This window comes from Saccostrea cucullata, unplaced genomic scaffold (assembly GCF_032062105.1).
Source record: "Saccostrea cucullata isolate Sc308-1 unplaced genomic scaffold, CSIRO_AGI_Scuc_v1 ctg4693, whole genome shotgun sequence".
Lineage (NCBI taxonomy): Eukaryota > Metazoa > Mollusca > Bivalvia > Ostreida > Ostreidae > Saccostrea > Saccostrea cuccullata.
The window spans coordinates 503-22,022 of record NW_026931181.1 but is presented as its reverse complement, the minus strand read 5'-3'; the positions used below and the strand labels follow the sequence as shown (position 1 = coordinate 22,022).

The 21,520-nt window shown below is 38.6% G+C and overlaps 1 protein-coding gene across 1 annotated transcript; it reads right to left on the bottom strand.

Annotated features, from left to right (window-relative positions):
- Positions 1-10,273: 10,273 nt before the first annotated feature.
- On the bottom strand, positions 10,274-21,303 carry LOC134231690 (uncharacterized). Its single transcript, XM_062713665.1, has 2 exons — positions 21,166-21,303; positions 10,274-13,110 (listed from the first exon to the last, which is right to left on the bottom strand). Exon 2 carries the CDS (start codon positions 12,924-12,926, stop codon positions 10,650-10,652), a length of 2,277 nt encoding a protein of 758 aa, XP_062569649.1. The 5' UTR covers positions 12,927-13,110; positions 21,166-21,303; the 3' UTR covers positions 10,274-10,649.
- Between the last annotated feature and the right edge of the window lie 217 nt (positions 21,304-21,520).

Here is a 21,520-nt window from a genome sequence, read left to right as displayed (position 1 = left end):
ATTTTCCACTGGGAAATTTTGCCTTCTTCCCGGGTTTTCCTAAAAATAAAAATGAACAGTTTGAAAAACTTTTGAAATAAAATATCAGTTGCAAATTTAGATTTAAACATTGCTTTAATATATGAATATATCCCCCCAACGTAACTAAAATAATTCAAAAATTAAATTTTCATTTAATTCACAAAAAATCACTAGAAATTAAATACTGAAAGTCAAGTTCTGAGTTTTTATCAGTGTGTCTTCTTGTGCATGAAAAACACTCCAGAAAGTATCAAAAAGACAGCATATAACTAAATCTTTTTACCGATGTTGCTGTCGTCTTTCTCAATTGTGTACCTGAGATCTGCTTCGATTGCTTCGCCGTTTTCCACAAAAACTTGATAACTCTATCTCTCGTCGAGGTGTTCATTGCAGAGGAGAATTCCTCTGGTATGGGAAGGTCAGGAAGAGGGAAGAGGTTTCAACCTCTAACTGGTCGCTAAAGCCTGGCAAAGCTGGTCGGATTTTGTTGCAGAAGATGTTAATGTACCTGAATATTTCTTTATTGAAGACCAAGATCACAGGGGCTAGATGACCTGTCTTGTGTACGGAGATCTGGATAAACATTGGAAAGAAAACATTGTCCAGAACTTATCGAAATAAGAATCAACAATTTGCAGAATTTAAACATATGAAAAAAAACAACTTACAACAGCCACATGACACTCCTCTTTGTTCGTCATTTAAAATATGTCTCAATTTCATGTTGATTATTGCCTCAACCCTCTGACCATTACTAATGAGAAGATTTAGAATGAACCAATGAAAATACCGCATAGGCACGCTACGCCATTTTGAAGGCAGGCTAGAAAGAAGCAGAGGCGACACCTGCATACGGAGTATTTATATCTCAGTTGATTCGATACGCAAGAGCATGTTCTACGTATGAACAATTTCTTAAACGAGGTAAATTATTCACAAGCCAGTTGATGAAACAAGAATATCAACAGTCTCGTTTAAAATCATCATTTCGTAAATTTTATGGTCGATACAGTGACCTTGTCAGCAAATACAATTTATCATTGAATGAAATGCTGACTGATGTTTTTCATACCAATTGTTAGTCCATGATTTTTTTCCGTTATTTCCTGATTATGACAACTAGCACACGGCGGGTGTGACCGGTCGGCAGGGGATGCTCACTCCTCAATGGCACCTGATCCCACCTCTGATGTTTCGGAGGTCCGTGTTTGCATGCTCTTATTTTGTATATTTGTTTAATGGACGTTGAGATTGAATACTGTTCGTTATTTCCATATCCTTCTTCATGTCATATATAGAGGTTCTAAAACAATTTAAATACACCAACCTCTGTTGTTGCACCTCCTTTGTCTAGAATAAGCCAATGACATACTGGAGCATTGATAAATGGCTCTTGCGACTATTAAACAGAACAGCAAGTCCAGTATACAAACATATGATATTCTCATTTGCTTCATTATGGCTACAACTGACAACATGGTGAAGCACTTTGAATAACACGGGCAATTTCCTGAATTTTTTTTATTGCAAGTTTATACCAATATAAAATGTGTTCCTCCTTTTCATTTTCTTTGAATTGTGTTCCATTTTTCTAACAAGTGCCTGCTCTAGAGTTGCGAAGTAAGGATTCAATCCTTATGTTGCGGGTTCGAATCCTTCTGTGGGACGTGGAGACCGGTTCCTCGGATGAGACCGTTTAAATCGAGGTGTCGCAGTAGGTACTGGCACGAAAATGATCCCTTCTTGGTAATTGGCCCTGAGTGCCGACCATAGGCAAAGGTTTGCAGCTTCCACCGGCAAGTGGTGGCGTCTCCATATGAGTGAAAAATCCTCGAGAGGGATGTTAAACAATATACGATCAATCATGCTGTTGACTTCGTATGTCATCTACACACAGCCTGCACAAGTGTATCACGATAGTCAGACTTCACCACATCCTTTACAAATGACTTATTGTTATTAAGTATTCCCTTGCAAATATTCTGATGAATTTCTGCTCCTCCTGCTAATAAGGTAGGTTTACATTATAACAAGTAAATGTTTGGTCCTGTTACCGTGAATTGGACTTTCATCTTTTTTTTTTTTAAGTTCGAGTCGTTCTTTAAGAGATTTAGAGATTTCAGACAATTCATTTTGTGTAGGTCTGTTGTAGAAAGTTTTTGCGTAAACGGATTGTTCAATCCAAATCATTTATCTCCGATTAGGCTTCTTAGTTCGACAGTATGTAGATATCGTCGTCCACCATGTTAGTTTTTGTTACTTTATTCAGAAAAAAACGAGTAGGTTTTTGTAGCATTACGTGTAAAGTGTTATAGCTGTGCAGACTTTATATATAACTTTGAGATGCCAATATAATGTTGACATAGATCTGGATTCGTTTTTATTAATAATAAAAGGCTCTTGGCATATTATTGCTTTCACACATCAGTGTTGCATTTCAACAAAATATTAAAATCTGTGTAACATATATACAAATTGTCAAATTATTCTGTCAAAAGACAACAATCTGTTAGAATAATGTCCATGTTATGGATATCTGCAAAATATAAATTAATAAAATCCTCCGAACGATTTGAATCGGTTATATAAAGTAAAGCGGCAAACAATTTCTGTTGGTCTTCTCCTTCCCAAAACACTCCAATTTCATAGGAAGGAAAAAAGTTACACAAGGGGAAATAACTCTTAAAAAAATTTAATTCTTTCCCCTCGAAAAACAAACATTTTACAGGGCTTTATTTAAAATACCACAACTCCCATTTCTTTGAAGGTTAACTGATATATCAATAATCTGTGTTAATGAGTTTCAACCACAAAAATTAATTGAGGGTAACCTTATTTCTAGGGTAAGGGTGAACATCTGTTCCTCAAGCAGATCCTTGCTATGTTCATTTTATTTACCAATGGAGATGAAGAAATGTCTTGAAAAATTATTGACATCAATGAACCAAGTCAGAATGCTCTCACGTTCAACTGGCAATTATACATTAATGTGTGTTTGTTTTCCGTTGATAACCTAGCAGTGGGGACATTTCAACAATGTGGCTGTTAGGAAAGTATCTGGGATTTTAACTTGGCAGTTTTGACTCATATTTTACGAACGATGGACTACCTATGTGGACAATTTCCTGACTCATAACTTTCTTCACTTCACCCATTTCAATAATGCTTGAGATTTCTTTTTTGACGTAGTTGTAAGATACTTAACTCCATCAAATTCTTTCACTATGATGTTTTTGAACAAGTAGGATTGACCGTTTCAACGGATGTAAATGTAATTTTCTAACAGTCTGGATGTTTCTGTTGCATCGTCAACACTTGCATTGGCAAATAGTATGGAATTTCCTGCCTCTGTGGTGATATTTTTCTGGTCACTCATTACTTTACATTTAACATTTACCGGGACAGCTTAAAGGAATAACATGTCTAAATTTAAATAAAAAATGCACTTTTGAATCAAGTAATTTTTTAGCTTAGGATGCTATTGATTGGTTACATATCCAAAAAGTACGATTTTCTCTTCAGGGGCGAACCTCCCCCCCCCCCCCCCCCCCCCCCCACTTTTTCCCAACCTTACCTATGTAAATTGAAAACATGGATCCCCCGTAGTAATAGTGATGTACCGAAAATGAATTATTAAAATTGGTACTGATAGTAGTTGACACTTATAAAGAGTTAGCCTCTACCCCGACCCACCCCCATGTACATGTGCATTAAAATACATGTACTTTTAATACGGCTGGTCGAGCTGGAGATTCCCTCTACAAGGACGGTCTGCCACACTCGTAATAGTTATATGATGACACGAAATGATACATACAAAATATCGTTGAGTTATTGCACGCGAGGAGGCGTTAGTCTCCGAGTTTGCAATAACGAAACGATATTTTGTATGCATCATCGAGCTGTCAATCATGTAACTGATTTATCCCATGACCCTTCATTTGACCTCTTCCCATATTAGGTATTTTCTTTGCATCAACTAATAAAGACTCTGAATCAGAACCACGTGATAGTCTTAACGCGAAGGGTTTTTGGTATCCAAGTTACGGATTTACAAATTTGGTAAATTTTCTTAGTTCTGTACCACGTGATTATTTTCTTGAGATAATCAATTCATTTGTATTCTATATATTTGGAGAAAGTAGTAGAAGGGGTCTATAGCGTAAATAATCGCCGTTTTTGCAGCAAGCCTATACGACGAAGATCATTTTCAATCGAGTCAAGCAGTTCAGATTGTATGAACTCAGGCGATCGGATTTAAAAATGGCCCATGTAGCCAGGAATTTTATGAATTTCGATTTACCTGTTGGTGTTTTGGATCATTTCCGGAATTGAAACGGGAAAATTTTACGGAATGGACTGAAAATACTAGCTATACAGATTTGGAAAACATATGTGTCGGCCAGTGAAATAAGTGGAAAATTTTACGGAATGGACTGAAAATACTAGCTATACAGATTCGGAAAACATGTGTCGGCCAGTGAAATAAATGCGCTTAAAAAATCAAGAAAGTAAAACCACACGCCGTAACAATTCATCAGTTCATGGGCAGTCAACACGGTTCAAGTGTTCAACGACTGGAAATCTCAGCGAAACAACAACTTGGTGAGTTTAAAATAATTCCCAAAATACTCACTTTTATATACAAAGAACTTTCGAACACTATATCATGTTTTGTACACTGTACTTGAAGCCAGGGGCGCATACGGATTTCCCTATCCCCGATCGAGGACTTTATATCAAATCTGTTCCGATATTCTACTGTGCATGAGAGCAAAGTGTTCATGAAATGACCTTTTCAGAGGATGCCTGGAAGGAAACTTCGAGAATTGCTCCGCCAGACCGTGTCAGTGTCTTTTTTTGTAAAGATTTGTGCATTTTGATTTAAACTGTGTTAACTATCTGTATTGTGTGGGTTTTTTTTCTTGTTTCTGTTATTTCATTAAAATCTAGAAACGAAGTTTTGTCTCATTTGCATAGCTCCTCCTACATCTAGGGTATAACGGTTGGATATCACTAGCTTTATATCACATATGTGATATTTAATATATCACAACACTTTTGTTGATATGAGAAATTCACCCTTGTGAAGATCAAAGAAAAATTTGTCGGTCATGGGATAAGTATATAAATATCGGAAAGTCGATTAAAAGAGATCAAAAACCTTAGAGGTCATGCCAAAAAGAACAAAGGCTGCCTGCATCTCAATCAGGTTGTCTCCAGCTGTACTGGATAGGACCATCATAAACAGCAACTCACTAAATGTCGAAAGCTTTAACAGAACTCTGCGTCGATCCCTGTCTCGTAATGTTACTATAACCAGAATCTTTGCTGGTCGGGCGCACAGTGCTTCAATCACGGCCCGGTTATCTCCATCAGAGATCTCTGTGCAGGTCTTGGTCCCCCCATTTCTAATGGTGACCAGGTTGACCATTCCCTAGATAAGAAACAATTAGATCATGAGGTAAATAAATCAAATCAGTTCTTCAAAAAGAAAATGTTTATTTTCCTCTGAGAGAATAGTGTCACTTACTGTGGTTTAACCTTTGTTTGTTAAAAAGGGTTTAACAGTTGGCCAAAAATCACTAGATTTAAGACCTCCTGTGCATCTCTCCAAGAAGTTATTATTTACTGACTTGTTCTTGAGCTTAGTAACTACATTTCTTTGTTTCCTATATGCCTCCCAGTTTTTATTTGATTTTATTGTAGTAAATTTATGAAAGAGCATTTTCTTCTTGTAGATTTCTCTCTTCAGATTTTTGTTCATGTACGGTACTTGATTTGGTAAAATTTTCCGCTCTTTGAGGGGTGCATTTTTATTTACAACGTCTAGAAAACTTGAACTAAAATTTTCATAAGCAAGGTTGACATCCCCTTTTTCTGATATATTTAAATTCTGGCTTTATAGATCTTGAAAAAATCTATCCAAATCAAAATTACGGAAGCTTCTTAAAATCTTAGTTTTGTTTTTCAAAATCAAATATGTCTGTCAATTGCTTACTTAAGATAATGAAAAGAAGTATAATATTCTTCTTCATGGTGCAGGCCTTTGACACTGCCACCGAACAAATCAGTCTGCAGACAAAACAGCAGTTCACAAGACCTCCACTGGAAAAAATGCTATTAAATTAAAACAGAAAGGCACAAGGGTTTCCTTAAGAGGAACAGTGGAAATGGTATGCATTCTGAAAGGATAGTGTCTATGTTTTAAGTAAATGATATTGAAAAGGCATGCAGTGTTTAAATTGTCATCCTTATCTCCATATCAGTTATTTCATATTTTACCATATTAGTAAATTATTTTCATTTAGTTGGCACAATTCATGTCAGCTTTTCATCTTCGGAAACCCACGGGTGAACTCGTCTTTTCTTATCACCCGTGGGCAAACAAGCTGAAATATCATCGTAAAATATGCTAATTTTTTGAATACGTTATTTTCTTTGCTATTTATGATTAATATTACGTGTAGTGTTCAATGAGGAAATGACTTAGGCACCACGTACTGATGATGGCTTTCAGAATTTTGAGTATGATGATCACCAGGTAGGAAGATCCCCTCTTGCTGATATTGGACTGCCATGCATAAAGTTATTTCCATCTTATAAGCTTACTGTTGGCGTTATGAAAAGAATGCTGATATTCTTAAAACAAGGACCAAGGGAATGCAGACTTTCATACCAACAGCGGATAATTATTTCAGAAAATATGACGATTTGAATGGCAAGATGCAGAGAGAATTTGCAAAAGAACCAAGGTCTCTTGATTATTTGGACAGATGGAAAGCTACTGAGTTACGCCAATTCTTATTATATACTGGGTCAATAGTTTTAAAATAGGTTGTCTCTGCCATGCAATGTTTATAAACATGTCCTTTCCTTAATGGCTGCGATGTTAATTGCACAAAGAAAAGGCAATATGTAGAAAAATAACCCACCCCAAAAAAAAAACAAAAAAAAAAACACCTGCATGAAAAGTAAACCGGATACCTATATTAAATTTGATATTGATTTAAAGAAGAGGCCATGATCACACTAAATACCGTTCTCCGAGAGACTGTATGCAATCTTGATACATTTTCTATGCCGAATACCTCCGAGATTCATGTCTGTTTTTTTAAAATCTTTCATTAAAAATGACAGTTTAAATTACAGTTTTTCATCTTGTTTGCCTACAAATTATGCCCCGAAACACCTTATTTGACCAAGTTAAAGTTGTAAGGAATCAATAAATGAATTTATTTCTCAAGTTTGATAAATCTGTAGGCAACTTTGATTTACTAGATCTTGACCTTAATATTGAATCTTCATACTTCAAAATAAGTAATTCATTAACTGAATTATTTAATATGAAAATGCAAGTAGACTTTGTTTTTATTTTAAATGCGAATTATCTTATCTTTCAGACGACGTCATCTGAAAAGACGCATGGTAGAAAATACACCAGTGCCACCCCATCCTCTCCATAAAGATTTAGAGACATTGAAAGACTCAAAGAAAATGAGAAATAATCCTGATGAAATTAACACTATCATAGGTTATATCGAGAGTTATTTTAAAAAACGTAGGGTGCAGTTTGCATCTCTCCATTGAGAAAGAAATTGCTGGATTCATGTAATTGTATTACAAAAAAAACTTAGTATGTATAAATAAAATGTTCTCTCTATCTCTTTTTAATTTTATAGTAAAGAAAATATAGGCTATATAGAGAGTTATTTAAAAAAATAACAGTCATTGAGTGTGCTAATAGTGATACCGGTTATTTGCGTGGTTATTATCCTTCCCTTCTTTTTGCAAATGTATTCTTTCAATCAATTACCGTCTTTAATGAAGGTTAGTAGGTCAATCCCCGGATCTAAAGAAAAGCTATATTCCTATGATCTAAGTAAAGCCCCTCACATTCACTGTTTATTGTGCTGTAGAATAATTACAAATCAGTCCTTAAATTTGACTGGCTGACCAACCAAAACTATCAAAGTGTCCTTCTAAGCAACTATAACTTTTTAAAAATCAAAATATTTCATAAAAAGGACTTGACCTTAAAAAAGTTGGTGAAATGATGTCATGGTCTAAATATTTGTCACTTGTTACATCTGTAGCTTACCCTTTTTTATGTATGTCCTGTGTCCTGAATGTTTCATCAAGTTGACCTTCTGTAATTTGATCGGCCAAGGCCAGACCTAACAAAATTAGGTCATGATCACGACCCTTACGATCATTACCAAACCATCCTCCAGTCAACACTCCTCCCCTTCGTTCTTGATGTCTATCCCGATGGCCATCGATTGATGCAGGATAACGACACAAAACATGACAACAAGGATGGAGGAAAACCGAGTAAACCACTGGGTCACCCCACCTGAATCTACGGACATGAATCCAATCGAAACCATGTGGGCTGCATACAAATATCATATCCGAAGACGAGTAAAACTTAGAAATCAAGAGGACTTATTAATAGAGTCCCTGAGATTTGGAATTCAGTGACTGTGGACATGCCTGTGTAATACGTACAAAAACCACCTCCACAAGGTGTTTCCTAAGGTGATTTAATGTGACGGCAATGCAAGTGGACAACAATCACATGTGACTGGATTTGTGGAGAAAATTGGTGATTCACAAGTCTCCTGTTTGAAGTCTGGCAAGAGTGACTTGAGTCTTTGTTATAGACATTTCCCCTTTGATTGACCTACCCACTTAAGGATGAAGTTATAAAGACTGAAAAGTGTCTCATCCCTATTTTAAACATTGTGTCCATTTTGATCAATCTCGTTTTTCGAAACAAAGACAAAAAGTGTTTCATCCCTTCTTTAAACTGTTTCTTTATATTTGTTTTAATGAATTGATAAGAACAAATAAGCTCAGTATTGAACACATTTGTACTTGTTGGGGGAGGGGGATTTGATTTTTTTATTTTCTTGTCACTATATCTATAAAGCATACTTAAAGACGCCTCCTTACCCCCAAGGGGTCAACATATGAAGAAACTTGAATTAACTCTAACATAGGATTTGTACATTTCTGCAGTCATAGCAGTGCTGATCTTGAAAAGATTTCTAACAGATTTGATTTTTTTATTGATTCCTGTGTAAAACTTTGATCAGCCATTGTAGCCACACTCTATCTTCTGGTGTCATTATTTGAATCTACACTACCTAAGACTGCTTCCAGTTTCACCTTTACTTGCACAATGGTTTAGAAAATCAGAAGAATCTCGGAATCTGTGAGAATCTTAATAGTCTTCAAAGTAATGGTAGTGGGTACTACACCGGTAACACCCCGTTTAAAATATTTTATTGTGGATATGTAATTTGTTCAAATATTTACGGACAGAATAGGGAGAAATATGTCTGTTAAAAATCCACGAGTAAAAACATTCCATGGAGTCAGGATGGCCACCATCCTTCAAACAATTCTTCAATAATATTAGCATTTACGTATATGCTGGAATCAATGATTTTAATTGATTCAGAAGGGAGAAAAACTATGAAGAACTTATTACAAAAGAAAATATTAACATGCCAGATTTTATTATTAGCTTACATAGAAAATATGAAAGAGTCAATATAGAAAAATGGAGGAAAATTTTAACGCCTGTACCTACAATGTATATTGAAAAATGGAATAACACCAGGAAATAACAAGGAAAAACAAATCTTTCCAAATATGAATCAAAATGTCTTGAAATGTAAAATACAATCAATGCAAACATCAAAGCACTAAATCGTAATTAAATTAGAATAAATTCTGCTTCGAGTTTCTCAACTCCATAAACATACATGTATAACTTTAGAAGTAAAGGCCCTTATTAGAAGAGCCTAATAAGAAAACTTTTTATTTTTTAAATACTCCATCCAACAAATGCTCTAATTTCTCAAATTCAACAAAGATTTCAAAAAAGACATATCATTAAATTCTAAATTACAGTTGTTTCTGATTCTGATTATAAACTGGTCCGAATTTGAAAATCAATCTAAATCGAGATATAATAAAAGGAGATCCTGATTCCTATTCGAGAACCGAGAAAAAAAATTAGAAACAGAATACTTCCTTATTGCGCTATTAAAAATGTAACAATACGAAAAACAAAAAGAAGATGGTTTTACTGGGATTGCTTTTGTTATAAATTGTGTCGTGTAACCGATAATTACAAAACAATATAAATAACTGGCGCCTTACCTTAAACAAAGGCGACAGTAGATGAGTCCAGGTACAATACAAAACAAGGTAACAAAGGCAATAAACACAACTGGTAATGTAGACTGGGAAACCGGGACTGAAGCTTCAGGATAACACTGGGTACCACGTGACATATACCCAGCATATGGACAGACCAGGGTCAGAGGTCATAATACATGTAGTAGGGAGAATGTGAAACTAGGCAATTTCACCACATTCCTCCCCGTTTTATTTAACAGGTTTAAATTATATAATTACTAATACATGGGATACATTAACGTTTAAACTATTGTAGCTATAATAGATACAATAAACTGCAATAACTTGGTCGGAAAAGAATCCAGACCTATAATTATGCAAAAAGTGAATAATCAATATAAGATATTCCACATGAACTTGGTCGGAAAACAATCCAGACCTGTAATTCAGGGAATTGTCTCAACATATGACGACTAAAACTGGTAAAGGCGACGGCTATTCTTGACTGTCTCCTTCAATAAGTACTGTACGCTAACTTGAAGTTTCGAAGCAACCTCGGTGGCAACGTCACCAATGAACGCTGGGGTGTTAACAGCTCCTCCTCCAGGTTTCATATATGGGGAATCTGTTTCCAACAGCAAGCGACTCAATGGGACGGACTGAAGACCGGCAACTTGATCGGCACTAAAGTTAGTCACAGCACCCGTGAACCCAAAGTAGACGTTCGAACAGCAGTCTAACCATTCCTTAACCAACTCTGGATCGCCCATGAAGCAATGAAGATGTATGGGTTGGTCTGGATCACACGATTTCCTAAGTAACTGGATGCAGCGTGCGTGTACATCCATCCCAATCCTGTCTGCGGCAATTCCGCGCAAGTGAAGGACGAGGACTTTATCCTTACGAGCTAACGTGAGCACTTGGCGGAAAACTTCATCTTGACGTCTCCACAGCTTCACAGGGACAGTTCTGTCTAACCCAATCTCGCCTAAAGCCACAACATATGGACTGTTCAACATGTTCTTCATATGGGAGAAACTATCTGGTGTCAATTCCTCTACATGCTTGGGATGCACTCCAACAGCCATTCTCCAAGGACCACACATGTCTACAGACTCTGGATGTGTTGATGGTTCACTATAGATGACTACTCCTCCTGAGACTGTAACTTCGAGGTCAGGACGTAGATTACTGGAATAGGAATAGGATAGTAAATCCTCCACAGATCTTCCCAAAGAACATTTCCATATGCGGGAACAAGTCCGGTCAAAATGGAAATGACTGTCAGAGGCTTCAACAGCGGTAGATGTCAGAGGACTGCAAAGCTCATGATCAATACATGGGTGCTCGGTATCACTCTGAGATACTGGTAGTGGTTCTATAGGAATGTCCACATCAGATCCATAACAGACATCTATGACTGTAAGTTCATCCTCTGTCGACGAGTCAACGACCGGAACTTGGGTTTCCTTGGTATCAAGAGTACTAGTGATGCCCCCTGTAACACGTCCATGTGTACGAAATTCTTCGCGCTGCATGGGCTGCAAAGGTGACATCAGCACTACTAAACACCTCCAGTGGAAAAGAGTTGCTGGTGAATTAAGGGGAGACAATGTGAAACCCTCAGGTGGCTCCAACCATCCTTGGTGTGCACACAATCTTCTCATAAACACGAGTGTATCTGGATGAAGAGTGGTGTCCGGGGTGAGCATTCCTGAACGATTTACATAGTCCACACCAGAGAGTAGGTCGGCATCAGGTCCTAAAACGCTCCTTACCAAAGACTGCAAAGCTGTAACTTGTAGCTGAGACAACGTAGACTCGTCCAAATATCGTAACGGTCTTATGTCGTTGAAGAGCTTAGGCAGGTGGCTACGTTGAACATGACGCTTGACTTTCCTCTCTTTCCTTCCACAGTCGGGAAACGGACATCTCTGAAAAAACGGGTGGTTGACGTTATGCAAATCCACTGTTACCAGGAGCTCAGGGTCAAGTCTAGGTCGCTTGGCGGACTGTTCTGTTTCCTTGATATCAGTCTGGACTCTGCGTGCAGAATAACCTCCAGATGACTTTACAGGTAAAATGGACTTGAATGGCCTGGATACAGTGGTAGGCTCATGATGATCCTGATCCGCCGTGTCATGTACTACGGAAAACTCCGCCGTGTCATGCACTTCGGAACACTCCCGATCCGCCGTATCATGTGTTACGGATAATTCCGCCACTTCATGAACTTCGGAAACGTCATCTTCACTCGCCTCTTCCATCACCATCGACTTTTCCTCGGCAACACAAGGTTCAGAAGGCTCCATAGCATTCTCACGTACCACTTCTAGATCTGGGTTGGATAACAGCCGTATATCCACACACATGGCTGAAGAAGTGGCTGATGAAACAGTTGCTGATGGGGGCCTCCTCTTCCTCAGTGGTCTAGGTTTACGGGACAATGATGGAAGGTTCTCATCAACCCACCTCTCTGAGCAGAGTATTGTGGCAGCTTCACGTCTTGTCGCCTCTATCCATCTGCTGTCACCCTCATCCCTGGCTAATCGGTATTGCTCTACTATCACGTCGCAAATGGTATGATGAGGAGTTCCGTCGTTCAACAGGGCCAAGTCGTAAACTAGCTTCTTAGGATCAACTAGACTTCTGTTGGCGGTTTTCCTTCTCACAAATGCGACGTAATGCTCTCCTCTGTTATGACGAATGGAGGGCTTCTCCGATTTCCAAGTTTTCTTGTAGGATGACATGATTAATATTAATCAATATAGATATAAAGCTTATGTTCAATAATACAATAACTATAATATGGGGGATATAATATAGAAAAAGACAGACAGACAGGGTGATCCAGAAGGACTTAAATATACATATATATGTATTAATTAAAGTGACATGACCCTGGTCTTAAGGAATGGTCCACTTCTTCTTCAACTGTAATAAAATTAATAACATAAGTATACTGTTCTATCAGAGTTGCAAATGACAAGCATATAACATTTTACTGCATAGATCAGAACCATATGTTATTTTATAAATTAGTAAACAACATTTATAACATAAGTGTACTGTTCTATCAGCATTGCAAATGACAAGCATATAACATTTTACTGCATAGATCAGAACCATATGTTATTTTATAGATTACCAATTTTTTACTAACGGTCACATTCGGGGCATAGATAAAAGGACAACTTTTCCGCGTAATCTTTATCTACGTTAACGCAGGAACCGTGAAACCAGTCTCGGCATTCGTCGCACTGAATCATAAAAGAACCCGTGTCCGGTCCATTACAGATACAAAACTGATTATCAGCCCTAGTATCTGTTGGAGCTTTGTTGAGATGTTTGCGGATCCACTGCGGAATTTCGCGATCTTTGCACAATTTAATGCGATCATGATTCATGCTTATGATTTTCCCACGCAGTTTGACCTTATAGATATACGCGGAAAGCTTCTACGTTATTACTCCCGGTCCTTTCCATGATGGACTCAATTTGCGGCACCTACCCTTAACTGTCGCAGTATCAAGAACGTATACAATATCTCCAACTTTGTAACAATGTACTAAAGCCCTGAGATCGTAATCACGCTTCATGATACCCTGTGTTGTTTGTAGGGTAGTTCTAGCAACCTCATGAGCTGTACTAATGTTGTTCATTAGCTCAGCCAAGTACTGATCCGCATTTTGAGACTGTCCATTCTTCGGAACCGGAAACATCAGGTCCACAGGTTGAGTTACTTCTCGGCCTAACATCAGCATATTTGGGGTGAAGCCGGTACTGCGGTTTATACAGGATCTAAGTGCACCAGCTATTTGTGGAATCCACTCGTCCCACTCACTTGGTGTTTTGGAAACAAAACATCTCACTGCATCCATTAGAGTCCTGTTAAACCTTTCGACTTGACCGTTGGCTGATGCACGGAAAGGAGTGGTTTGTGTCTTATGGATTTGGAGTATTTCACACATCTCTGTAAAAAGTTGGCTTGTGAAATTCGTCCCTTGATCTGTTAAAATTTGAAGGGGATATCCAAATCTTGTAAAGAATTCATTGATGGAAGCTTTTGCAGTTACCAAGGCAGTCTGTGACGGTAGGGGAATACACTCAACCCACTTCGTAAATTGGTCCACCATCATCAGAATGTACGAGTTGTGATTCTTAGTAACTGGCAATGGTCCCAGAAAATCCAAATGAACTCTTTCCATCGGTATTCCTGCATGGAACTGGGTTAAATTACATCTGGCATGTCTGGTGGGTTTTTTATTTCTGTTACAGACGGCACAAGATGCAACATAATTTTGAACGTCCACTGTCATGGAATACCAGTAAAACCTCTCCTTTACTCGGCCCAGCGTCCTTACAATTCCCTGATGACCTGCAGCAGGAATATCATGGCACCTGCTCATGACTTCCACTCGCAAGGTTTTAGGAAGCACAAGGACTCTGTTGTTTTCCTCAACCTTATATAAGACTTCTCTTTCATCCAGTGTGAATAGTTCCTTATTAATCCAGTAGAATTTCGCTGCTCTTGACATTAGAGAAAGCTCATTTCCAGGCGCGAGTTTTGTTGCGAGCCAACGATAAACTACTTTGATATCTGGATCCTCTGATTGAGCTCTCTTAACATCATCCCAGGAATGGTTGGGCAGCCAGGACTGGGTAATAAGTCTAACTTGATAATCTTGGTCACACTGGGTAGCTTTGTCCTCGGATACCTGTTGCGCTTCCGTGAGAGGCACTACGTTGTCGACATCGTCCAGAAACTCACCCCAGTTCTTATGGGCTCGGTGACAGTAAAAGCATCCTCTACAGGGTAAGTCTTCTATTTTGAAGTTTCCTCTATAGAAAGAACATGGGCTTTCTGCACTTATTCTGGACAGTGCGTCTGCATTGACGTGCTTCTTACCTTCCCTATGCTGAATGGTCATATTGTACTGGCTTAATTCCTCCATCCAACGAGCCAATTGTCCTTCAGGAAAACGGAAGTTCAATAACCACTGAAGGCTGCTATGGTCTGTACGTACTGTGAATGGTCTTCCTAGCAAATAGTAGCGGTAATATCGGGTAAAAACAACAACTGCTAGAAGCTCCTTACGAGTAGTACAGTAACGTCGTTGTTCAGGTAATAAAGTCAGACTAGCATAGGAAATAGTCCTCTCCTCGCCATTTTGTATTTGAGATAATTCTGCTCCTATGGCGAATTCGGAAGCGTCGGTATCCAATATAAAATAACCATCCTTTGTAGGTAGAGTAAGAACAGGAGCACTTGTGAGGGCCAGTTTTACTTTTTCAAAAGCCGACTGTTGCTCCTCACCCCAGTAAAACCTATTCTTACCTGTGATAGCATACAAGGGAACTGTCATCCTAGCGAATTCTTTGATGAAATTCCTGTGGTAATTTGCAAATCCACAGAACCGTTCAACATCCTTGGTGCAGGTAGGTACTGGCCACTTGCGCACTTGATCTATGTAGCTGGGTCCAATTCCTAATCCTGTTTTGTTGACGGTACGCCCCAGGAATTCCACTTCCTTTTTAAACAGCACACACTTCTTGGGTTTAAGCTTCAAACCATAAGATCGAAATCTTTCAAGAACACCAACAATATTATTTAAATGTTCCTGAAAGGTTTTTCCCAAAACAAGTATGTCGTCAAGAAACGCCAGGACTGTTTTCCAATGTAAGCCACGTAGTACAAGATTCATCACTCGGGAATAAGTACTGGGTGCATTACAGAGTCCGAACCCCATCCTATTAAATTGGAACGAGCCATATTTGGTAATAAAGGCAGTTTTCTCTTTGTCTGCATCTTTGACTTTTACTTGTAAGTAGGCCCAGTTGGCGTCTAATTTTGAAAACCAAATATTTCCGGTAAGTGTGTCCAAACACTCGTCAACCAATGGCAGGGGAAAGACATCCTTTTTGGTGACTGCATTTAATGCTCTGTAATCAACACACCACCGGAGTGTGCCATCTTTTTTCCTTACAAGTACAGGTGCCGATGCCCATTCGGATGATGAGGGTTCAATGACTCCAGCACTAAGCAACTTATTGAGATGTTTTTCCTCCTCGTCCACATAACATGCAGGTGTTCTACGCAGGCGTTGTTTAATTGGCCTAGCATCTCCGGTATCTATGCCGTGCTCTATTGCCGTAAAATTTCCTAGGTCAAATTCGTTCTTGGCGAAAACATCTGCATAGGACGATAAGACATCTCTGAGGAGTGATTTCTCTTGGGATGATAAATGCTCTCCAGACTTGATCAGCAGATCTCTAAGATGTTCAGGTACCTCTTCTTCTTTGTATTTGTCTTTAGAGGACACCTTCTGTATTTTGACTTCCCCAGGCTCATTTTCTGGTAATATATCTAAAATCTCATGAGCGGTTCCAACTTCCTCTCCCTGTTTTAATTTGATGTTCTTACTAGATAAATTAATAAAACAAACCAAAGGTGTAGAACCATTACTGATTAGATTGTAATATTCTGGGAGACAAAAGAGTATTTGATTGAATCGGCTCAATGACGTAATCATCCAATGACATACTTAAACTGCATGGTACTCTCAGTACAGCATAGGGTGGAACATTAGTCTTTTTAATCAATGTAACTTTAGCCACTTTTGCTGTACTAGGAACACCATCAGAGCAAGAATTCATTGCTATACGCTCCTGGCCAATTTCGATAACACCCTCGCTCATGTTGATTATTGCCTGATGTTGTTGTAGGAAGTCAAGTCCTAAGAGCATATCATCATCCACTGGCGCCACAAATACTTCGTTGTCAATGAAAGTCTGAGACCCTATGACAATACTTACCGGCCCGACTCTATATCCTGTCATTTTTAAATCTCGTCTTGCTGTATGTAATATTACCTTTTTCAGAATAGATGGTTTTGCATTAAAGGAATTATACAGCCTATCAGATACTATAGTTACCTGAGCCGCGGTATCAATAACCGCCGCAACAGGTACACCATTTATATCTAACTGGACTTTAATATTTGACGATGACCTCATTTTCCTTATGTATATCTCGTCGGGCGGGTCAGAATTATCAATGGTCAGGCCTCCATTAGGGATCAAGGGTTGGCCTACTGTCCTGATCCCTTCTCGTTTCCCTCTTTCTTGGGACTAGCGAAGGTGACACTTTTTGATGGTCGGTTCAGGCTGTTCAGGCTAGGACAATCCGCTTTAAAATGGGATGTACTGCCGCAGCTGTAACACCTCCGCACTGGGGATGGAGATCTCGAAGTGGACCGAGATGCTGCGTTCCTAAATCTCGGTGGACTGCGACTCGGTGTCCTTGGTCTCGCGAGGGCTTCCATTTTCTTCATGATGGTATCTACATCTGTCTTTAAGGAGCCCATATATTCTTCCAGTTTCGAGATACGATTTTGTACCCCATCCCCTTGAACTTTGGACACTCTAAATTGATCCTTGTGGGAACATACGGAACTGGTATCCGCATCATCCCCACAAATCAATATTTCTCTGATTTCCCTCCTCCCCCTACCATAAATCGCTTGGTGATTATATTGGAAACTCTTTAAATGATCTATTGTTTCCTCAATGTTGGTAGGGTGCTGGTTTATGGCATACTGACCAGCTTCTTTGTCAGTACAGCCATGACATATTCTTTTCACAGCCTGCTTGAGCATGTAATCTTCAGGCAAGCCTTCATAAGCCCGAAGAGCTAACTGAAACACACGATCAGCCCACTCTTCTAAACTTTCTCCGGCTACCTGAGCGAGTGAATTAATTTTCAACTGCGCTGTTTCGGGTATTTCTTTATACCCGAACCTCTTTTCCATTTTTTGCATTAATTGCAAAAAACCTATCTCAGCATCTTGCGATATAATTGTCGCAAAATACTCACTCGCTTTTCCTTCCAAACACCAACCCAAATAATCTTTGGATTCCTGGGGCCTCCAGTTTTTTACTTCTGCAAACCGCAGAAATTTTTGCTGGAAAGCCTTCCAGGAATCTTTTCCATCGTACCGCATTGACTTAGGCAAAGCGTCAATTCTGTCTTGCCGATTGTTCTGCCGCATTTGTGGATAAGGCATTTGTGGAATTGGCTGTGCATGTGGGTGTTGGGGTATTGGAAGTGCCTGCTGTAAAATTTGTGGTGCATGTGGTTGCATATGTTGATGTATTTGTGGTGGTGCCTGCAATTGTTGCTGCTGTGCTTGTGCTGGTGCCTGAAGTGGCTGCATTTGTGGTGGCTGTGGCTGGATTTGTTGTGGTTGTGGTGCCTGAAATGGCTGTGCCGGCATTTGTGGTTCTTCTGGAGCGGGGGGTATGTGTTGCTGTACTGGTAGGGGCACATGTTGCATTTGTGGAGCAGGGGGTATGGTTTGTGCCGGTTGTACCTGTGGTGCTGGTTGAATGTTTTGTACTGCTTGTGGTATTTGTTGAGGCACATGTATTTGTGGTGATTGTTGTGTGGTATACATGTATGCTTGTGGAGGTGCCTGGGTTGGTGTGGGTTGCATTTGAGACATGCCCTTATCACCTAACGGTAACGAACCGCCCGGTGATTGGGATGTTCCCATATCTGGCTCAAGTGTCATGGCTTTGTGCATACTCGAAACATTTAACGGTACTGAACCGCCCAATGTTTGAGCATGCAATGCTCCAGCAAATGGTTGCTGACCTCCATAGTTCATCATTTCAGGCTCAGGTTTGACAGCCATAGATTGAAAAACCCCTGGCTGTGCAAATCCTGGTTGCCCTGGGATACCGTATGGTGGTGATGGCAATGCATACGGGGGATACTGCTGATATGGTCCCCACGGATGCATACCATATGGCATCATTTGTTGTGGATATGGCATCATCCCCCACTGGTTAGGATATCCACTACTGGGTGGATAAGGAGGATATGGGCCTTGCTGATTTGTGGGTAAGCCACCCAACATTGTATATTGCCCAGTTTGACTTACTGGAGGTTGTTGATACATTACACCTTGTTGAGAGGGCACCTGCTGTAATACTGAAGGGGCTTGTGTGCTCATCATACCCCCTCCACTTTGACTCAGTGTGCTTTGGCCTAAAGCCGTTTCTTGTTGAAACGACTTAAACTTAGCTCCTCCAGAGTCTTTGAGTGGTTGGGGTAATTGATATGCTTTTGCAGGAAAGTTGAAACCCTTTTTTTCTGACATTTTCTTGTTATGTGTGTCGATCACTGCCTGTACATTTCCGAAAATGTCATTCGTAGCCACTGGTGAGCCAATGATATCTGAAGGCATGTTGTCCTTTGACATAATTGGCACATCAGTGACTGGCGTATTTGGCTGCAAAGTAGCGGGGGTAATGTTTTCTGCATTACTTGCATTTACCGCAAGATCCCCTTCAGTTTCAGTTTCTTCAGTTTCTTGCTGTTCAACTTGATTTTCAGCCATGTTTGCAAGCTGATTATCCCATTCAGGGTTTGGCTGAAAATCAATTTTAGCTAGTTCCTCTTGATTAATATTCAAGTACGGAATGTGTTTGAAATCTTCCGCACTTAAAATACTACCAGATGTTAGCTGATATTTCAGAATATTTTCTGCTACTGATGGTCCAACGCCTTTAATTTGTTGAAGTTCTTTCTTGCTGGCGTAGTTAATTTTAATCATTGTGACCGCTAGTTCTTGATGACTAATTTTGTTTTAACTTAAAAAGCCGGAACAAAATTCAGAATGTTTTCTTAACTTAATAAGCCAGAAAACTCTAAGGCACGAATGATTGTTGTACAATTAATTTTGTTTTAACTTAAAAAGCCTAAGCAAAATTTTAAGTGTTTGTTTTCTTTACTTTATGAACCAGAAAACTAGTATGGTTGTTGATTGTTCTTAATTTGATTTTGTTCTAACTTAAAAAGCCTGAACAAGAATCAAAATATTTGTTTTCTTTACTTAAAAAGCCAGAAAACTGTTGTTAATTGAATAGAGAAAAACAATAATTTTGACCTAATTCCCTACATAAAAAAACCTAAGGCTTAAATGATTGTATTATTAAAACTTTGTATTACTATCTCAAAAGAAAAAATTGTTGAATATCCTAACTAAATAAACAAAGTTAGATTTTAAGTAATTTTTCACAGAAAAATTTCTTTAGAATCAAATATTGACAGTACACACACCGTGACAAATTGAAAATGAACTAATTTTTATCAAAAATTTAATATTTCAAAAAAGAAAACGTCTATTTTCTTTTATTCTGAAATGTAAATAACCTTTTACAAAAAATTCCGGATGTTTACTTTCTTAAACAGGAAGTCACGTTGTGCCAAAGCTAAACTGCGCAAAACGTCACTGTCAGTTTGGCGCCAAAGCAAGAAAAAATGGCGACCGACAAGACGACAAATGAATGAACACGATATCGAAAAATTTCAAAAAATAGAAATAATGCACTAAACACTAATATTATCGTATCAAAGTTAATTGAAATAGCCAAAAACGATAATTTAATGCAAAAAAGTATGAAAAAATGTCTAATTACATGAAAAATCTATACTTGGCAGATCAAAATCACCCACGTGTTTACAGAAACACGAGTGACAGGACAATCTGCTCTGAGTACACAAATATCGCACACAACGTTTTTCTTGAAAACGCACGTGTACGCATGGAATAATGCACTCAAAATAATAATTTATTCACTCAATAATATTTTTTCGTACAACGTTAATTGTTAACGCCCGTACGAAAACAAAAATTCGAAACTTCACCATGTGCTTCTTGTAAGCGCAAGTGAAAAATATCAAATTGGTCAAATTGTAGGCTTTGCTACTAACGCTATATTAATGTATAACGCCCGTAACAACAGGTTCCTATATATTCCAAAATGACCAAATTAATGCACGAAATGTCACTTGTCACCTCGTCTTTCGTTAACGAGTGACAAACACTTGCTAGTTTAGCAAATGTAAATATAAATTTACCGGCGACGCCAATTGTCGTGTAACCGATAATTACAAAACAATATAAATAACTGGCGCCTTACCTTATAAACAAAGGCGACAGTAGATGAGTCCAGGTACAATACAAAACAAGGTAACAAAGGCAAATAACACAACTGGTAAAGTAGACTGGGAAACCGGGACTGAAGCTTCAGGATAACACTGGGTACCACGTGACATATACCCAGCATATGGACAGACCAGGGTCAGAGGTCATAATACATGTAGTAGGGAGAATGTGAAACTAGGCAATTTCACCACACATAGATACATTATTATTAGGTCTTTCCACCTTTCTGTGGAAAGACCTATTGATATTCTTCTGTTTATTAGGTCTTTCCACCCTACTGTGGAAAGACCTATTGATTTCCTTCTGTTTCTTTTTTTCCTTTTTAGGTC